General features: G+C 31.7%; 1 protein-coding gene across 2 annotated transcripts in view; it reads left to right on the top strand.

The window, feature by feature from the left end:
- Window positions 1-19,375, top strand: part of LOC134263074 (protein jagged-1b-like) — a 52,425-nt gene that overhangs the window by 13,906 nt on the left and 19,144 nt on the right. Inside the window, exons 2-4 of one of the 2 annotated variants that reach the window (XM_062745377.1) lie at window positions 78-126; window positions 5,272-5,526; window positions 9,334-9,388. In XM_062745377.1, the coding sequence (XP_062601361.1) occupies window positions 78-126; window positions 5,272-5,526; window positions 9,334-9,388 (359 nt within the window). The remainder of the gene's footprint in view (window positions 1-77; window positions 127-5,271; window positions 5,527-9,333; window positions 9,389-19,375) is intronic. The other variant, XM_062745378.1, reaches the window with a different exon arrangement.

Raw genomic sequence — 19,375 nt, 5'->3', positions numbered from 1 at the left:
GACTTTTTTCTCTATTAATAGAGATCGTACACGCTGACTCTAGGGGTCTAAAACTGACTTTATTTTTCTATTTACAGAGATCGTACACTTTGATTCTGGAAGCCTGGGATCAAGATACAATGGCTCGTAAGTGGTTATTTTTTCATTACATTTTCAATAATTAATGGAAACTCATGTGAGGCTTTAAGAAAATGTTTGCTAAAGATATAAAAAGGCAACAAAGTACAATATTTGAAAAATAATCTATTGTGCGTCATGTTTTCAGAATCGATAAATTATCAGTACACATATTAATGTTACCTCAACAATAAAGACTTGATATCAATTAATCAAGCAAGAGTATACAACCTCTTTCCAAACACCCTTTTTAAATTTTCTTTCTCGAAGTATTTCTAATGACAATGGGAAGTGTGTTTCCTTAAATGATATAAAATTTTCCTAATATCATTAGAAGCAAATACAATACATAAAATTTTTCATTTCGAGGAAGCTTGAATTCAACCGAGAGCTTATTGCATACAGTATCAAAATCAAGGCCAAAGGCATGATTTGATCTACCCCCACCCTCACCCCCCATTTTATACCTACTGTACTTCCTGCATTTCATATACAATGGGAAATTCTGAATATTATTCAATGTGCAGTATTAATTATTTCAAATACAATAATAACAAAAGCAATCAACATGATCAACTTATGGTTAACAGTAGAATATATTTTATTAAATAAGTGATAATGAAGCACCAGGGATGGACAATTTTCCTTTGTTTTAAGTGTATCTTGTTATACATGTATCTATTAAGTTTATAATACAATGTATATTTTAAAGTCATGAGAAATGAAAATAACTTTGCTGTAAGCATCAATTCATTATAAGCATGTTCACTATAAACATGTTTTACTGTACAAAGTTTACATCATTAGGATAAAGTCAGGAAATACTCTCTCATTTAAGGAGATAGGGTGTAAATTAATCATTGTCTTCATACAGTATCTTCCTGCCAAACAGATGCGGAATCAGGGATCAGCCCAGATTCTGCCAGACTATTCTCGGGGTTGCCATGTTGTCTTTCCCATGCATTTTGTATCACAAACTTTATGGGCTTTGATCATGATAGCTTATAATGCACAAGATAAAACATTTTTCTGTAATAAAGAACATTGTGGAATTTCTTAGTTCTTCATAAATAGTGCTTATCATTTGGTGCTTTCTGTTAACTCAAGACTCTACCTGGCTATCTCAAACAGGCAAAACACGAGAATGCTTCATAAACAATTACGCAGGTTTTATGTCATGCCAGTAAACATTTAAACTAAAAAATTGTACAGATTTTATAGAAAGTGAAGAGTTTCGATGAAACTGTAGCGATTAAATAAATAGAAATGAGGGATCAAGGAATTCTTGAATTTATCTCCGACGAGCGTTTGATGGCATAATACTCTCCAGGATGCTTATTAGCCATTTATTTAATCAGCAGCAGAAATATTTTTCTTGTAGTAAATAGTATAGTTGTAGTAAAAACTCTGCCAATATCTTTTTCTCTAGATGCATGCATTTTTTTTTTCCTAGCAGCAATTTCCAGCTTTTTTTCCTCCAATTTTCAATACAGCATTTCCAATTTTCTTTTTTTTTATGAGAAATTCAGGTTCTAAGGAAGAAACCTTTTGTTTGAAATTTAAATATTTCCTTTCATTTATCAGGTTTCCTATCCTCTACTTTTTAATGCATTCCTCCACTTAACAGTTAAATGGTGAACCTTATCTTGTAACAGCTGTCCATGATTTCAACCCTCTCAATTTAAAAAATTGATTGTTTGATTTTTTAACAGTTTGGGAAATTCTCAGATTCGTGGTTCCCTGGTTGGGAAGATAATAGATGTAAACAATATCTAATGGAACTATATGCATTAACTCCTGCCTCTGTCCTTCAAATAGCCTTACCCAGGTCTTTTTTAGTTTTTCAGAGAGATGAAGGCAATGATAATGATGAAGATGCAGTTTATCTCCTTTCCAATTTGTTCCCATGCATTCTTGAGGGAATGCCAAAATGTGCATATTTTTACATTAAAACAATCACTACTAACTAATTGCTTTTCTGTAACTTCAGCAAATAATTATACTGGCATGTTCTATAATTTTCATAGCAAACATTATGTATAGAAGAGATAGGAATTTGTTTTTACTTTCTTTAAAAATATATGAATTAGGGCAATGAATTATTGCATGGATTTAATGTTTAAATACCAATGCAGTCCACTTATCGAATTTTCAAAGCACATGCATTTTTCTTGGGACCATATATTAATCTCCATGTTTCTTCCTACACATTAAGGAACACTCAGAGAGTATACATATTTCTTCGAGCTTTGAAGAACTTGATATTTTGAATAATGCTCTGCATGTTTAAGAAGGCATAAAGATAAGAAAAACTGGTTGAAGTATTCAAAATAAAACACCAATAAAAAGATCAAAAAACATATAACCTATTTCTATTGACATAGGTGTTGAAACTATCTCCCATTTCAGTTTGACTGTTACAATCATGTTTAGATTGCCTTTCACTTGACAACATCAAAATTAATTTCATTTATATCAAGCACCATATTCCTGCTTTTTGCAGCACTTGAGAAACTTTGATGCAGTCGACTTTTTGCATATTGCAACTTTAAAGAATCGTAGTGCAGAGTGTTTAGATAAGTTCTTGAGTTAAGTTCTGCCACAAGGCTCCTCTACTTTTGATTTCCTCCATTATTTAATCTCACTTTATACTTAGCAGTGCTCTTCTTTAAGTGTTGACTCTATTGGTAATTAATGAGATTTGGAACAAGTTATTGCAAATGAGTAAATGCACTTTTGATGTTCAAGATTCTGTGAATCTCTTAATCTAATGAGTCTCTTAGAGCTAAGAGTTATCTCCCTTTCTTCAGAAGAGTTACAAGGGGAGATAATGAACCATATGGTGTGATAATTTTAGATTATCACTGGTTAGAATTCATAGTACATGATAGATATGTTAATAACTTATTCATTTACTGATAAGATTCATAATGATCAATGTATTTGCACTTGACCTCCTTTATGCAAGGAATTTCCAAGTTTTACTCTGTCCTTGTGCTGAAAAACAGTTGGCAATGATAATTGTTAGATCAGTAGTAGTAACTTTTAACAATGTCAAGTTTCTGGAATATAGTTCAAAGAAACAACCATAAAAATCCTCTGTTTGACTTTTAAAAAAACTTTCATGGTTAGAGTAATACTCTGGAGAATACATTAAATTCTCTTTTGTAGGCCATATTCTGTAGTTCAAGAAGTAGGGTGTTAAACTCACACCTATATTTTTTTGGAAAATGAATGCATGACGATAAATCAAAATGGGTCCAGTAAATGGGATTCCTCATCAGAAAAAATCTCCTTTAATTGTTGGTAATTGCTCTGTCTGATTCTTTACACTATGTGACAGTCAAACTAACACCCAGGTCAACCCTCTCTGGTGGGTTTAAAGATATCTATCTCCTCTGATTATAATCTCCCTCATGATATTTTTGGTCTTTTGACAGTTGTTATACATACTCATAAAGACTATATGACACCAACAGATGTAATCAGCACCCATTTAATTTAGGGACCAACAGCTTCGATGAGCTCGACATTTTCTATGGACATGCAACATTTTCAAGCAACTTATCTTCCATACTGAGACAATTGGGAGGGCATTCCTGCTTAATTCAAATTAGAAAGAAAATAACTAGATTTTGTGTAAACAACTTATTTCAATAAATTCAATCTACAAGTTTAATCAGTCTTTTGTTGATCATGTCATCAGACTCTTTAAATATCTTTTGGTTTTGTTACTGTATTTCAGTTAATTAGATTTTTGTGGAATATCAAACACGGTGTGGAGTAAAATTAACCCCCGTTTTGCTAAATTCAATGAATTCTCTTTAAATTAAGCACTGATCAATGAGAGGACCCTTTTGTTGGCTCTTTTGCACGATCCATCTATTTGTCCAGGCACACAAAGTACAAGCTGAATGGACAATGTTGGTTTTTATTATGAAATTTTTGTGTCCTTTGCATGTTTTCAGATTGATCTGGACAAATAGCATTAGTTAAGTTTTTTTAATGAGCTGATGTGCCTTAATATATATTTGATGGCGTTCAGATCACAATAATTATATTCTATGATATTTTGCAACTTATACAAGACAAAAGAATTATGTACAGCAAAAACTTCCTAATCCAACGCATTCAGTCTTTTTTTTTTTTTTTTTTACATGTATTATAATAGATTCTTATCTTTATTTTGATTCCCATTCTAGTATTTTCCATGGTCTCTGTATCGAGTTATCCAGCTCCCTGTCTATTCTGACACAAAACTTGCCTCCCACTGAATTTGGATTAGACAGGTTTCACTGTACACACTTTCTCAAAGGGAAAATATATTTATGTAATATATGCTAACTTACAGAGTGAATAAGACAGATGTTGAAGTAGATAATGCAGCCTCCTTAACGTCTTCTAATCTTAAATTGATAGATGATTGTTTTAAAAATATTGTTAATGTCTGTTAAATGGAAACTTCTGAGGCTACAGATGTTGCACTGCATTGTTTATATATCTGTAACTTGCCTTACAGCTGCCATAGTGAAGTTAAAAAAAAGACTACATGCACCTGTATTTAGCCCTCTTTACAATTAAATAAAATGTTCCACTTAACTCTTTGTCTTTGCTCTATATTTTGGGTGACTGGGCATTTTAAATTTTGGTGAATGTGCTATTTTTGTACTTTTCCTGATGAATGGTTCAAATTTCAATATTCATCTTCAAACAAGTAATTCAATGCAGTATTACATGGGCTAGAAAACATTGAGATATGGAATTGTAAAGTGCATGGGGTTGTAATGAGAGCATTCTATAGATACAATAGACACAGTTGTTGAGTGAAGACATCTCGAGGTAATCATCAGGGAACTTGAACTTTTAATCAGGTGCCATTATGTTTACCTCTGTGTTCTTCATGGTTTAAAAGTTCATAAATGTTTGCTTATACAGCTACTGAGGAAGCCTGCTTTTAGATCCACCAGAGCTCTGACTTCCCGGACAATGGCCTTATATCCAGATTCCTTCCCAAACAGTGGACTCTTGTCAGCCTCCATCAGCAATGACACTTATAGCACACAAACATCACACTCTGTTATGTACTGATTCTTACATGCTTGTGTCATTCATGTCTTCTGTCTCAATACTTACTTATATATATCTCGTTTACAGATGGTGGTCAGTTAATTGAGCGGGCTGCCCATTCAGGAATCATCTTGCCTGGTCAGGACTGGCACACCATCACCCACAATGGTCCGACTGCTAGTCTTATCTACAGAATACGAGTGGTTTGTGATGTCCATTACTACAACACGACCTGTACCAAGTTCTGCAGGCCTCGAAATGATCACTTCGGACACTATACCTGTGATAGAAATGGAGACAAAGTGTGCATGCAGGGATGGATGGGAAACAATTGTGAAAAAGGTATTGTTATTATGTTATATTGATGTTGCAGTCTGCTTTAATTTCATTCTCTTGAAGGAATGTACATTAACACAGACTCTTTTTCTCACTGGTATTTGGAAGCTTGTTCCAATGAATACAAGATTTCGTACACATGGCCAAGGAAAATTTCAGGTGTGTTATGCATTTTGTGAATTAAACACAGTATTTTGCCAAATTTCTGTATACTGATGAAAGAAATGTTGGGAAAGGCAGAGATACATATAGTAACAGATGTAATACAATCAAAGTTCTCATCTTAGGATTTATTTTGATGAGGAAATGGCATATTTTACATGATGTAGCATATAACTCGGTAAAGATCACATCAAATCCTGGTACATATACACATAGAAGAAAAACATGAAAATTATTTCAAGAACATTTACTTCTAAGCTTGGAATTTTTGTTTTATGTACATTAAAAAGATCATGACAAAATAAACCAAATTTTAATATAATTAGATAAAACATACCCTACATTTCTATCTCAAAATAAAATTTATAAATAATCATCAAAATACACATGCTGCATTAATTAATTCTTTCATAATACAATTAGTAAATTCTTATTTTTATCTGTTAAAATATATCATTTAAACATTTGAATGCGACATTCCAGGGTTTTCTTGTACATAATAACTGTATATACATGTACAATGTATTTAATTAAGCAACTTACTCATCACAACATGGCCATAATTTACATGTACAATATTTGCAAGTTTGATGTTCTTAACCATAACTTGTTTAAAATCTAACTAGAGATAGTTTAACTTTAAATAATTTAATTTCACTTGTATCAAGCAATTTCATTGGCTGAATCATTCAGAGGAACATATAATATTTTGGATAACATAACTTGCCTACGTCACAATGAGTAACGTCAAAAATGTATAACTCCGCTTGACGTTACTTTTAAAATAATGCTCATTTGAAGTCTTTTTCCGGAGGAAATATTGACTCATTGTCTACACTAGAATTAAATTATAAGGAATGAAGCTAATTTCAACCCGATATAACAAAATATTCAGTTTACGCTTTTTTATAAACCGCTCAAATTTATAAAGCGTAATTTTTCTGTTATATGGATAACATAACTTGAAATAAGCTTGCCTTCCTTAAATGAAACGTAACAACTATGTGGGGCTCATGTGTTGAAATATTATTCCCTTAGATCCGCCACTACATTTTTTCTCTATCTTGTTTTGTTGTGAGATGTGGCGGGAAAAGGCTTGGCATATTGTAAAACGCGCTTTGTCCTTGTCTGTTGGAGAAAAATCTCCTAATATTCTGTCTGATAATAAACTAAGATTAAGTCATATTTTTGAAAACTTTCCGTATTAAAAGTACATTGTTTATTTATATTTACACGTCATTTTAAATTATATATACAACAAATCCTGTTGAAGTAGAAAAAGTAAATTTGTTTATACATGTATATAACGCGCCCTTGCTTTAGACTATGCCCAACATGTGTGCTTATTTCTCCGCACTTCAGTTACGTCGGAGTTTGTCAATACAGGATTGGATGAAACATTTAACCCATTATTTATAAAATTTTAATTTTATGATTATTGTGCGTTTTTGTTTAACATTTAAAAAATCTTTCTTAATATTCTATTACATGAATGTTAAATATTTTTTATTCAAATTGTTCTAACTCCGCAGAAACGCACGGCGACTTAAAACTTTCATATCATATAACCGACCGCCTCCTGGCGGCCGGTAATAATCGTCAAAATACACGTTGCATTATAATCATCAAAATTTGTAAAAGATTGTTCTATTCATTACTCGTATCATATCAGAGTAACTGAGTTTTTTATGCAATTGATATCTGTCATTCAGGCTTCCTTATCATCATAACATGGCCATAAACAGGGCAGTATTTGCAATATTTCTATAACTTGTTCACAAACAGGGCGATATGAAGCATTATCTTCTTCCCCACTTTCCTTGGAGTTGTAAATTGATTGTTGCTGGTATTTGCAGCAAGCAATTGTGAAATATTGACACTGTACATCCATTAATCATAGAGGTTGTCATTAGTGTAAGTCTAGGATAAAATGAAGAATTGCCCCCATAGCAGCGCAATAGATGTCAAGTGAATGATGTACATGGTGAATAATTATATAACAAAAGCATAAAACTCACAAAATGGAATCACGTTCCAAACTAAAATACTCTTAAGAGTACTTAATAGCTTTTCACTTGTTGGAAAATGAAACTCTTCTTTCATAACCTCTCTACAAGAGATATTTTGTTTACCCTTTGTACATCAAATCTATTTTTCTTCATTATGTAATGCATTTATGGCAGTTGCCTTTAAAGGCTAGCTACATACAATAATTACATGTATTGAAATATTAATTTACTTGCATGCATGAGAATGCAATTGTTATGACAGTTAAATTACTACTTACCTAAAAACTTTATTTTATTCAGTTTGACTTTTACACACAGAGTACATACCTATTGCAAACAGTTATCATTTAATCAGAATTCACTGCAACCATTTGTCTACCTACCAAAATTTTATACAAGTACCTCTAAAATGTGTGTCATTAGTTTAAAAGATAACGTAAAAGTGCACAAGTTCAATGCACAAGTTAAATGGTGCTTTATAGAGAGTGGCAGTGCTCAGATACTGTTTGCACCAAGCTTACAGTAAAAGTAGTTCTTATGAATACTTTACAGTAAAAATAGTACCTTAAAACTTAATTTACTAGTATTCTAGTTTTAGCTTAGGATAATAATTACATTGCACTAAGCATAGAGTTGAAGTAGTCCCTAAGAATAGTTTATTGATATCCTACTTCTAGCTTAGGATAGTAATTACATTGCACTAAAGCTTAGAGTAAAAGTAGTTCTAAGAATAGTTTATTGATATCCTACTTCTAGCTTAGGATAGTAATTACATTGCACTAAGCTTAGAGTAAAAGTAGTAGCTTATAAGAATAGTTTATTGATATCCTAGTCCTAGATAAGGATAGTAATAACTCTGCACTAAGCTTAGAATAATAATAGTACCTCAGAATACTTCACTTGTATCCTAGTCCAAGCTAAGGATGTGCTTAATGTGATTATTGTATGTTGGTATAGTTTACCAGTGTTCTTGTCCTAGCTTAGGATAGTAATTACACTGCACTAAGCTTAGAGTAAAAGTAGTTCTTAAGATTAGTTTATTGATGTCCCAGTCCTGTAGCTTATGATAGTAATTACAGACTATGCTTAGAGTAAAAGTAGTACCTTAGAATACTTTAGTATCCTAGTCCCTGGTTAGGATATACTAAGTGTAGTTATTGGTCCTTGGTATAGTTCACCAGTGTCCTCGTTCCAGCATAGGATAGTTATTACACTGCACTATAAGCTTAGAGTAGTTGAATTGCTTAAAAATTATCACAATTATCCTAGATCATGCTAAAGTTAGGATACATAATTACATTACTAGTTCATGTGCACCTAAGAGTAATAGGGTTATTTGTGTGATTTTGTCACTCATGTTTGATCCCTACCCCTGAAAAAATTTATTTGCCCCAGGCAAGGAAAGAGAGCAGCATACTCTTCAACAAGCATTTCTTCCATGTCTGTATCTTATCAATGAGTTGAAGTTTTGACTCCCACCACCTGAGAAAGTTTCCATCCCTGAGCCATGAGAAAGAGATCAAATCCACACAAAAAATTAAATTAAATCAGTGTTAAGTGACCTTACATAATGGCTGAGGCCACCAAAAGAATATGCTAAGTGCTTCCTATTGCCTACATATGTGCTCCTTTCTTCTTTTAGCCATATGCAAGACAGGATGCAGCCACGGATCATGTGATTCCCCGGGGGAGTGCAGGTAGGTCGATTATTTTACAGCTATTTCAAATTATGTGAGGTTTTACAAGCATGAACAAATGCTTGCATGATTTCTTCTTCCTCCCTCAAAAAAGATACTGCAAGTTTGGTGGTTTATCATTTGTCTAGGATCCACTTTATATCTTCTTTATTTCTTTTTTGCTGTTGTTTCTTTTTGGTTTGCTTTTTTTTCAAAAAGATGTTAATTTCTAACAAAATCTATTGATACAAAGCAAATAAATATTGAAACCATGTTGCAGCCATAGATCTTGAAAGTTTGCCACAAAAAGCTTACCCTCTCAACAGTTAAAAAAAAGAAAGAATTTTAATGAAATAAAAAAATGAGAAGTGCAATCACCAGTCAGTGACCTAGCATCGGTTTTGAAAGTGGAAGTCAAATTTGAATCAAAATTCTATATCCTAAATGACTGTCAGATGTACCTGTATTCCCAAAAATTCACTTAAAACTTTTATTGTCCTAGTGGTGACGTAGATATTTAAGGGTAAATATTTATGATAAAAAAATCTGAATATATTTTTTATGACTGAATTATATTAACATTTGTAATGACCCATTTAATTGTATTTTCAACTGATAATCTGCGGTTGGCGTAAATGGCCTTCTTTCAGTCACCATAAAGATGGGACAGTGATGGTAAACCAGTAGGTTTTATAGAGTGAATAAAAATTCATGGTTCAATATCGAACTGTATCAGAGATTTAAATCAGGGATGAAATTATCTTGTGGCTGTTGCCATTAGACAGCTTAACTTCTTGTCAATTGACTCATTTAATATGTGGTTTTCTCTGAAGCGAGACTGTCTTGAGAAAGTGTCTCGTGTACGCTATCATTTCAGAGATTATATCTAGCAAATAATAGCGTCAACTACTTCTCACTGCTTATTGTGAAGATATACTATTTTTATTTTATATTTTATTCACTTTATTTCCACTTTGACATCCTTCTTAAATGCAAAAGTATATACCTTCTCCCATTTCTTTTATGTTAGAAGACATTCATGTTCTTCTATAATTTATTTGATATGTATGTTTTAAAATATGAAAATTATTTTTTTTTTCTCCAAAAATATTTTTATAAATCTAAAATCTAACCCAAAGAGCACTTGAAATATTTTCCACAAAAAATTAGACAGAAATGATGGGAAAAAAATAAAATTTATAGTGTAGAGAAATGTGAGAATTCCAAGAACTGCATGACGATAAATGTCTGAAATATAAATTGAATTTTTTCTTTAAATCATCTGTAATATTTATGCTTTCTTCTAAATTGAAGACATTTTCATAAAACATTTTCCTGTATAAATAAACATCGGTACACACAGAACTTAGTTGTTAAAATGGGATTTTTGGCCATCATTTTTGTCAATTTGCGACAGGTAAATTTCACACACCAGAAGCTTGGGGCCATCTAACTTTACCTGGAGTTGAATTTGACTTTTCCCACGCTTCCAAGTCATTAGACTGACACCTCACTCTTTTTAATTACAAATTGCGCTTCCTTAAATTGGGGAACATATATGTCAAGTTTGGGGCCTTTCAAAGGATGCTATGTTTACTTTTTATTATTATCAATCATGACAAATGATGACTATTAATCTTTCTTTCACTGAAAATTATTTACACAGCATACCTCAATTGATATCAGTTTGTTGAACAGGTTTATTGAAACTTTTTATGGTTAAATTGACTTCAAGTTAATATTAAAAAAGTATAAGAATCTGTAACTTCTTTCCCCAGGCATTTAAGATTAAAAAATTGTTTCAGGAAAAGATATACTGGTTTAAGTATTTCAGTTTTTTTAATTTTTAAAACTTTTTAATAAAGGAAACTCTAGTTAAATTCAAACTTTTTTGCGACTTCAATCGCAAAATAGATTTGCTAGCGGTTATCCCAAAACTAATCATCCACATATGCATTATTTATTCATTTAACGAGAATCTGTACTCTCAAGGGGCCCTATAATAAAATTTCATAAATTACCATATAGTATCTTAGTTTACACAATTTTCCCACATTTTCTTTGCTCATCATAAATGATTTATGAAAGTGAACCTGAAAACTGTCTATCCCTAGGGAAGGTTTACAGATTATTCTGCACAATTCTCTAATAGTCCTCTCTCAAAATTGTATTATCATACATTTAATGTTATTCGAGAAATGGTTTTAAATTTGGTGCATCTTAGAACCATCATTAAAATAAGACATTAAATTTAAATATTTATTTCTAAGATCTGATAACAAGCAAAGATTGTATTAAAAAATCCATTTGTTAACAAAGAAAAGTAGAAAAGTACAAATGAATTTTTAAAAAAGAAAATATGTTTGAAAAATGTTACCTTGAGTTTAATATATATATTGAAATGGGATGCCATTTCTTTCCCTATGTACTCATAGAAAACAAAATCTAGTCTAGTGCATGCATTATTGCATAAATAATCAAATATTGATAAAGAGCAAGAGCCATGTTATGCATAAAATGGCCCTTTACTTATATCAATTAATTAACTATCACCCTCTTTCCCATTTCATATATCAAAATAAAGTAGGCACTTGGTGCTTTCATTTTCAATAATAAAATTTTGTCTTGAGAATCCACATATTGGAAAACAGGCTTTGAGAAATTGCAATGTTCTTGAAATTTGCAGAAAACATGCGTATTTGACTACCTTCAGCAAAGAATTAAAATATGAGCACAGTCCACGATCCAAAAAATAAAACATGTTTTCTGATATTCAGAAAATGAGCTTTCATAATATATTTGCATATTTTGGATCAAAGGTTGTGCTCTATGTGAAATATTGAAAAAATGCTTCAACGTTATGTCATTTTCAAAGGAATTTACATGATCTGAGGAAAATGACGCATTTTATGACGTCATAATGCATTGACTAAATGTGAAATTACGTCTCGATTAATAGATACGTGGTCACCAACACTCTAAGTAATAAATACTGCATTTGCAACCTGAACTGAGCGGTTTTGATTTTTCAGAAATTCTCAGGGCCAAATAAGGCCCAAAGTGGTTCATGCTCTTATTTCAGTTATGTGATCATCATAAAGAAAATATTTTGTAATTTAAATATTCCATTTTTTGTTTTAAATTGTAAATATTTTGTACATAGCTGACATGGCAAATCTGAAGACTATGATAACAACATGCCTATCTTAGTTACGCAAATCCAGAAAATAAGATAAGTGAGGTCAAGGTCAAAGGAATGATCAAAATTTTAAAAAATATGATGCATTTGAAAGTTCTAACCAAAATATAAAAGCAATAAGGTTTTATTAAAAATAATTTACTTACATACATGTTAACCTATTGTGATGAAAAATAGGGAGATTCCGACCATGAAAGCGGTAGCATTGCGCGCGTTGATTTACGCTTGGATTTATGAAGATATATTGCATGTAATATACATGTATGGTTTTACATGAAAATACAATTATTAATCTTAAATACTGTATCTATTGCAAAGAAATAGACAGAAACACATTAAGTTTGACATAAATTATACGGGTAACACGAATCACCGGAATGCCCCGTAATCACCGAAATGCCTTTATAAATCACCGAAATGCCCAACAAAATCACCGAAATGCCCACACATATGTTTAAACATGATTTTTTTCATAAAAATTAATTCTTATTTTTATCATTAAAGCATAACTGACGGTAAAATTAATTATTTTCAGGTTTTGTGCTCGCGTACTTCAAAGGGCGATAACTCGTATTTGATGACAATTTTCTAGGAAGCGAGATCTACGTTGCCCAATAGATATATATATAATAACAAGAAACATATTGACGCAAGCGTCAAAAATCGGCCGCAAACCAATTAATTAATTCTTTCATAATACAATTAGAAACTAAATTCTTATTTTTATCTGTTAAAATATATCCCTATGACATTAAACATTTGAATGCGACATTCCAGGGTTTTCTTCAGTACATAATAACTGTACGTTGCTACATGTACAATGTATTTAATTAAGCAACTTACTCATAGTCCTCTGCGTCCCCGCACTCGGTTTCATTTACATGTACAAACGTACTCTGGCGGAAGTTTGATGTTTAAGTCTTAACCATCGAAACTAACGTTTAAACTTATCTAACTAGAGATAGTTTAACTTTAAATAATTTAATTTCACTTGTATCAAGCAATTTCATTGGCTGAATCATTCAGAGGAACATATAATATTTTGGATAACATAACTTGCCTACGTCACAATGAGTAACGTCAAAAATGTATAACTCCGCTTGACGTTACTTTTAAAATAATGCTCATTTGAAGTCTTTTTCCGGAGGAAATATTGACTCATTGTCTACACTAGAATTAAATTATAAGGAATGAAGCTAATTTCAACTTATGTTATCCGATATAACAAAACTTGGGGCAGTTTACGCTTTTTTATAAACCGCTTCGCGGTTTATAAAGCGTAAACTGCCCCAAGTTATGTTATATCGGATAACATAACTTGAAATAAGCTTCATTCCTTAAATGAAACGTAACAACTATGTGGGGCTCCTCGCTCGCTCAGAGGATGTTGAACCCCCCAAATTCCCTCTAGATCCGCCACTACATTTTTTCTCTATCTTGTTTTGTTGTGAGATGTGGCGGGAAAAGGCTTGGCATATTGTAAAACGCGCTTTGTCCTTGTCTGTTGGAGAAAAATCTCCTAATATTCTGTCTGATAATAAACTAAGATTAAGTCATATTTTTGAAAACTTTCCGTATTAAAAGTACATTGTATATTTATATTTACACGTCATTTTAAATTACATATACAACAAATCCTGTTGAAGTAGAAAAAGTAAATTTGTTTATACATGTATATAACGCGCCCTTGCTTTAGACTATGCCCAACATGTGTGCTTATTTCTCCGCACTTCAGTTACGTCGGAGTTTGTCAATCAGGATTGGATGAAACATTTAACCCATTATTTATAAAATTTTAATTTTATGATTATTGTGCGTTTTTGTTTAACATTTAAAAAATCTTTCTTAATATTCTATTACATGAATGTTAAATATTTTTTATTCAAATTGTTCTAACTCCGCAGAAACGCACGGCGACTTAAAACTTTCATATCATATAACCGACCGCCTCCTGGCGGCCGGTAATAATGATATTTCTCAGAAAAAATGATGACAAGTGATTTTTACCCGTCACCATTATTGTTTCATGACCTTTATTTAATAATGTAAAGTTAAAAAATGGTTTGTATAGGTTCCTAGTCTTAATGTTTATAGTCAAGTGCACATGCTATTATTACAGATATTTATATCATACGAACACTGATTTTTTAACTAGCTGAAGTTTTGGGAAAGATTTGATTTGTTTCAGTTTTTTTATTTAATGTTTGTGTCCTTTTCTTTTTTCTTTTTTTTTTCTTTCTTCCATTTTAATTGACTTTTTGTGAACCAGGTTGGACCATTTATACTTGGACATGTCTGGGGAAATACATGTAGGTCTGGCGGTAAAATCTAAACACCCGTCATTATTTATGGAGTAAATTTATCTTTTATTAAATAAACCTAATTTTAAGGACTATAAAGTTTATGTTTTACCAAACAAAATGAGAGAGAGAGAGAGAGAGAGAGAGAAGATACCGGTAGACCAACTCCTGTGATAATTTACGATCGATATGAAAGATTTTCAAAAGACAAATGCAATCACAAAAGGAAAAAAAAAGTTTTATTTACTCTGTACTTCGTTAAGCAATGAAAATGTTTTCAGTTTTTAAAATAAATATTTATTTTAATTTGTTACTTGCAATTGATTAGATACATTGTCATTCAGGTCAATTACGGATCGTTTCTCTTGTATATTAGCGAATATTTCGGAAGTAGCAAGTGCTTGATAAATCATGTAATGTGTGTATTAAACCCACTCAACAAATTAAAAAAAAATTAAAGTAAATTGTCAACTTTTACTATTTCATTTTCAATTGATGTAGTAAACTGCTCATTAGCAAAAGATACCCTTTCCTGTGTTTGTGTAGCGCACGTGCGTAATTTCGGTCACTTATTGTCATGTACCTGATGATGTAACATGACATAAGAATACTACACACCTGTCACTAGATCAATTATTTAATCACTGTGTATACACAGTAAACATAATTATTATTTCAAATATCCAATTGTTTCAAACCAATTGAACACTGAACACAATAAAATCAAATTAATTTTGTCTTCGTCCTTTTTTTTTAATCTTTTATAGTAAAATATGAAACTTCCAAAAAAGTTTGTTATCTTTTATATATGCAAAAATGAAATAAATTTAAAAACTTTTATAGATTTTATTAAATTTCTTTCAATATTGCAGTTCTTTTCTGTGCTGAAATGAAAAAAAGTGTATAATGATTTATTTTCCTCAGAAATGGTGTGAACATAATATAATGTCATTAATTTACGAATTAGATCAGCAAAACTTTAATTCATACATGTAATATTTATAATACACTATCAACCATTTCCTCCGATCCTTGTAAATTTAACAATGTACAAGGGACATATATAAGTCCCTGATTATACCAAGCATATAATCTTATAGTTCAGTGAATAAAAAATAAATTTTGATTAAAGTCATATATGGCATATATTTTTGTTTATATACTATAAACGTAAAATCTTTCTATTTGATTATAAATGTTACTTTCCAGTAAAATTACACATGTGTCCTCCTTTTTTTAGAAATCAAGAAAATACGTCAATAATATTACAAACAAAAATTTTATAAAAGAATAACTTATTGTTAGGAATATATTTAAACGAAAAATAGGGAAAAATAAAATAAATAAAACTATTTTGGCACGTGTCTTTAATCAGTGAGAGTTATCTTTCTTTGATACTTACATGCACATATCTTCAAATAAAAATACTTACGCTAAAAATACGAAATTTTTACTTGGTATCTAGGCTTTAGAACAGTTAATTTCATCAATATTTATTATTATTTTGTTTATTCTTAACAATATAAGGGGCTTTTCGGTGGCATTTCGGTGATTTCTTGGGGCATTTCGGTGATTACAGGGCATTCCGGTGATTCGTAGTACCGAAATTATACTTATTCAAATATTTTTTATGTTCATCATTTTGCTTTGATTGGCTACTTAACTTGGCCTTTTGAATACTGGTCTTTGCTTATATAGCCAAGAAGCAATAATTCTGAATGTTCATTCAGTTGTCAAACACAACAATTGATGACAAAGTTTAATCTAGATCTATCTTTCGTTAAATAAATTAGATTTCCCGCGATGATCCAAAACGAAAGTAGAGATGTGCCTATTGGCTTGGTCAATCGAGTGATTTCTATTGACTTTATTGATTAAATTGCGAGCTCCTATGCTTTTATAGACGATGTCAAAGGTTTTCATCCAATTCTAAAATGCTGTATCTCCTTTTTCATGGCAGTAATGTCGACGAAATTTATCGTAACCAATGTAATCACTGATTTTGTGCTGTTGTCGTTGTCAAATACGTGCTTGAAATCTATGTACACATAGGTACAAAAAAAGCGTTTGTATGATTCCGGGTCAAATCACGTGATATCTAACGAGATTTCATGACGAGTGGCTTCTAAAATGGATACTCAAGCGAACCAAAAATACTTTATACGAAATTTTTGTAGAAAAGCGGTAGATTTACACATAAAATCGGTAGGCGGGAGATGGAGTAAAAAAGCGGTAGACTCCCGCCTAAATCGGTAGAGTTAACATGTAACTTAGTTATGTTTCTTTAAAATTGTGATACCGGTAATCATTAATTAAAAAATTGAGGTAAAGGTCAAATAAAAGGTCAAGGTAAAAAAAACATTGATGCCTTTGAATAGCTCTTTTTAATATGTATTAAATATTTTATAATTTCCCCGGTAATATCTTCATTGAAACAAAGCTTAACACAAATTTAAGAAAAATTAAAAAGACTGTTAATTAAGGCAAAAAAAATGATGAATAAGAATAAATCTTATCACTAAGATGTATCAGCATAAATATCTTGAAAGGTTTCTTTGAATAACCTAAACGAGTTTAAGAAAACTCTAAGGTCAAGATCAAAGAAAAGGTCAAGGTATGAAAAAAGGAAGCACTTGAATAGCTTTTATCAATATGCGTCCGCATATGAAGTTTCCTAAAAATATCTTGAATAGTTTCTTTGAAACTGAGCTTAATGCAAAGTGTTGGAAAGGCATGACAAATTCTATATGGCCTAATTCATCAAAAATCTGCAGCGTTACCAGAAAGCATCATGTCCTTGAATTACAGTCATTTATAGAAAAGGTCAAGATGACAACAAGAAGTGTAAAATATGTTATTTGGCTTTAACTTACAAAAGGATAAACATTGAAAGATACTATCTGCTTAATCATTGCTTGTAACCTTTAACTGTGTCAAAGCCCACTACCAAAGATTTTTGATAAGTTTACATTATTATATTTGAATTTTTAAGAGTTTCCATTCCCAAGTTTTGAAATGGAATAACTTCTGATTCCTGAAAGTTGTTTAATTCAGTATAGTTTACTTAGACTGCATACAAGATTGTAGCAGCTAGCCTTGCTACCTAGGATGTATTGATAAATGCTTCTTTTCGCTAGGCTAGCATATCATTCAAAATTTTATAGCTATGTAGCTGTTAGAACCTAGAACAAAGCCCTGATAAATTAGACAATATTAAAGTCAAATGTTTTGTAAATTTTCAGAAGACATGCCTTTCTATCCAAGTAACATTTAAATGAATTAGTAAGACAAGACAAGTTTAGAATTAGCCTGCTCATAACAAGGTAGTAGAAAGACAAGCTTAGTATGAACCTGCTCATAGCAAGGAAGTAGGAATACAAGCTTAGTATGAACCTGCTCATTACAAAAAATGAAGGAAGACAAGCTTAATAAGATTCTGCTTATAACAAGGAAGTAGGAAGACATTAGCTTAGTATGAACCTGCTCATTGCAAAAAATGTAGGAAGACAAGCTTAATAAGATTCTTCTTATAACAAGGAAGTAGAAAGACGAGCTTAGTATGAACCTGCTTATAACAAGGTAGTAGGAAGACAAGCTTAGTAAGAATGTACTCTTAACAATGAAGTAGGAAGTGAGCTTAGTATGAACCTGTTCATTACAAGGAAGTAGGAAGACAAGCTTGGTATGAACCTGCATATAACAAGATATTAGAAATACAAGCTTGGTATGAACCTGATAATTACAAAGAAGTAGGAAGACAAGCTTGGTATGAACCAGCTCATGACAAGGCAGTAGGAAGACAAGCTGGGTATGAGCTTGCTTATAATAAGGAAGTAGAAAGACAAGCTTAGTAAGAACATGCTCATAACAATGAAGTAGGAAGACAAGCTTAGTATGAACAAGCTCATAACAAAGAAGTAGGAAGACAAGCTTGGTATGAACCTGCTTATAACAAAGAATTAGGAAGAAAAGCTTAGTATTATAAAGAAGTAGGAAGACAAGCTTAGTATGAACCTGCTCATAACAAAGAAGTAGGAAGACAAGCTTAGTATGAACTTGCTCATAACAAGGAAGTAGGAAGACAAGCTTATTATGAACCTGCTCATAACAAGGAAGTAGGAAGACAAGCTTGGTATGAACCAGCTCATGACAAGGGAGTAAGAAAGACAAGCTTAGCATAAACCTGCCTATACCAAGGAAGTAGAAAGACAAGCTTAGTATGAACCTGCTCATTAAAAAAAAAGTAGGAAGACAAGCTTAAAAAGAACCTGCTTATAACAAGGTAGTAGAAAGACAAGCTTGGTATGAACCTGCTTATAACAAGGTAGTAGTAAGACAAGCTTGGTATGAACATGCTCATAACAAAGAAGTAGTAAGACAAGCTTGGTATGAACCTGCTTATAACAAGGTAGTAGGAAGACAAGCTTAGTATGAACCTGCTTATAACAAGGCAGAAGGAAGACAAGCTTAGTATGAACCTGCCTATAACAAGGCAGAAGGAAGACAAGC

This window comes from Saccostrea cucullata, unplaced genomic scaffold (genome assembly GCF_032062105.1).
Source record: "Saccostrea cucullata isolate Sc308-1 unplaced genomic scaffold, CSIRO_AGI_Scuc_v1 ctg1456, whole genome shotgun sequence".
NCBI lineage: Eukaryota > Metazoa > Mollusca > Bivalvia > Ostreida > Ostreidae > Saccostrea > Saccostrea cuccullata.
Note: the sequence above shows the minus strand (reverse complement) of the source record. Positions and strands in the feature narration are given on the sequence as shown.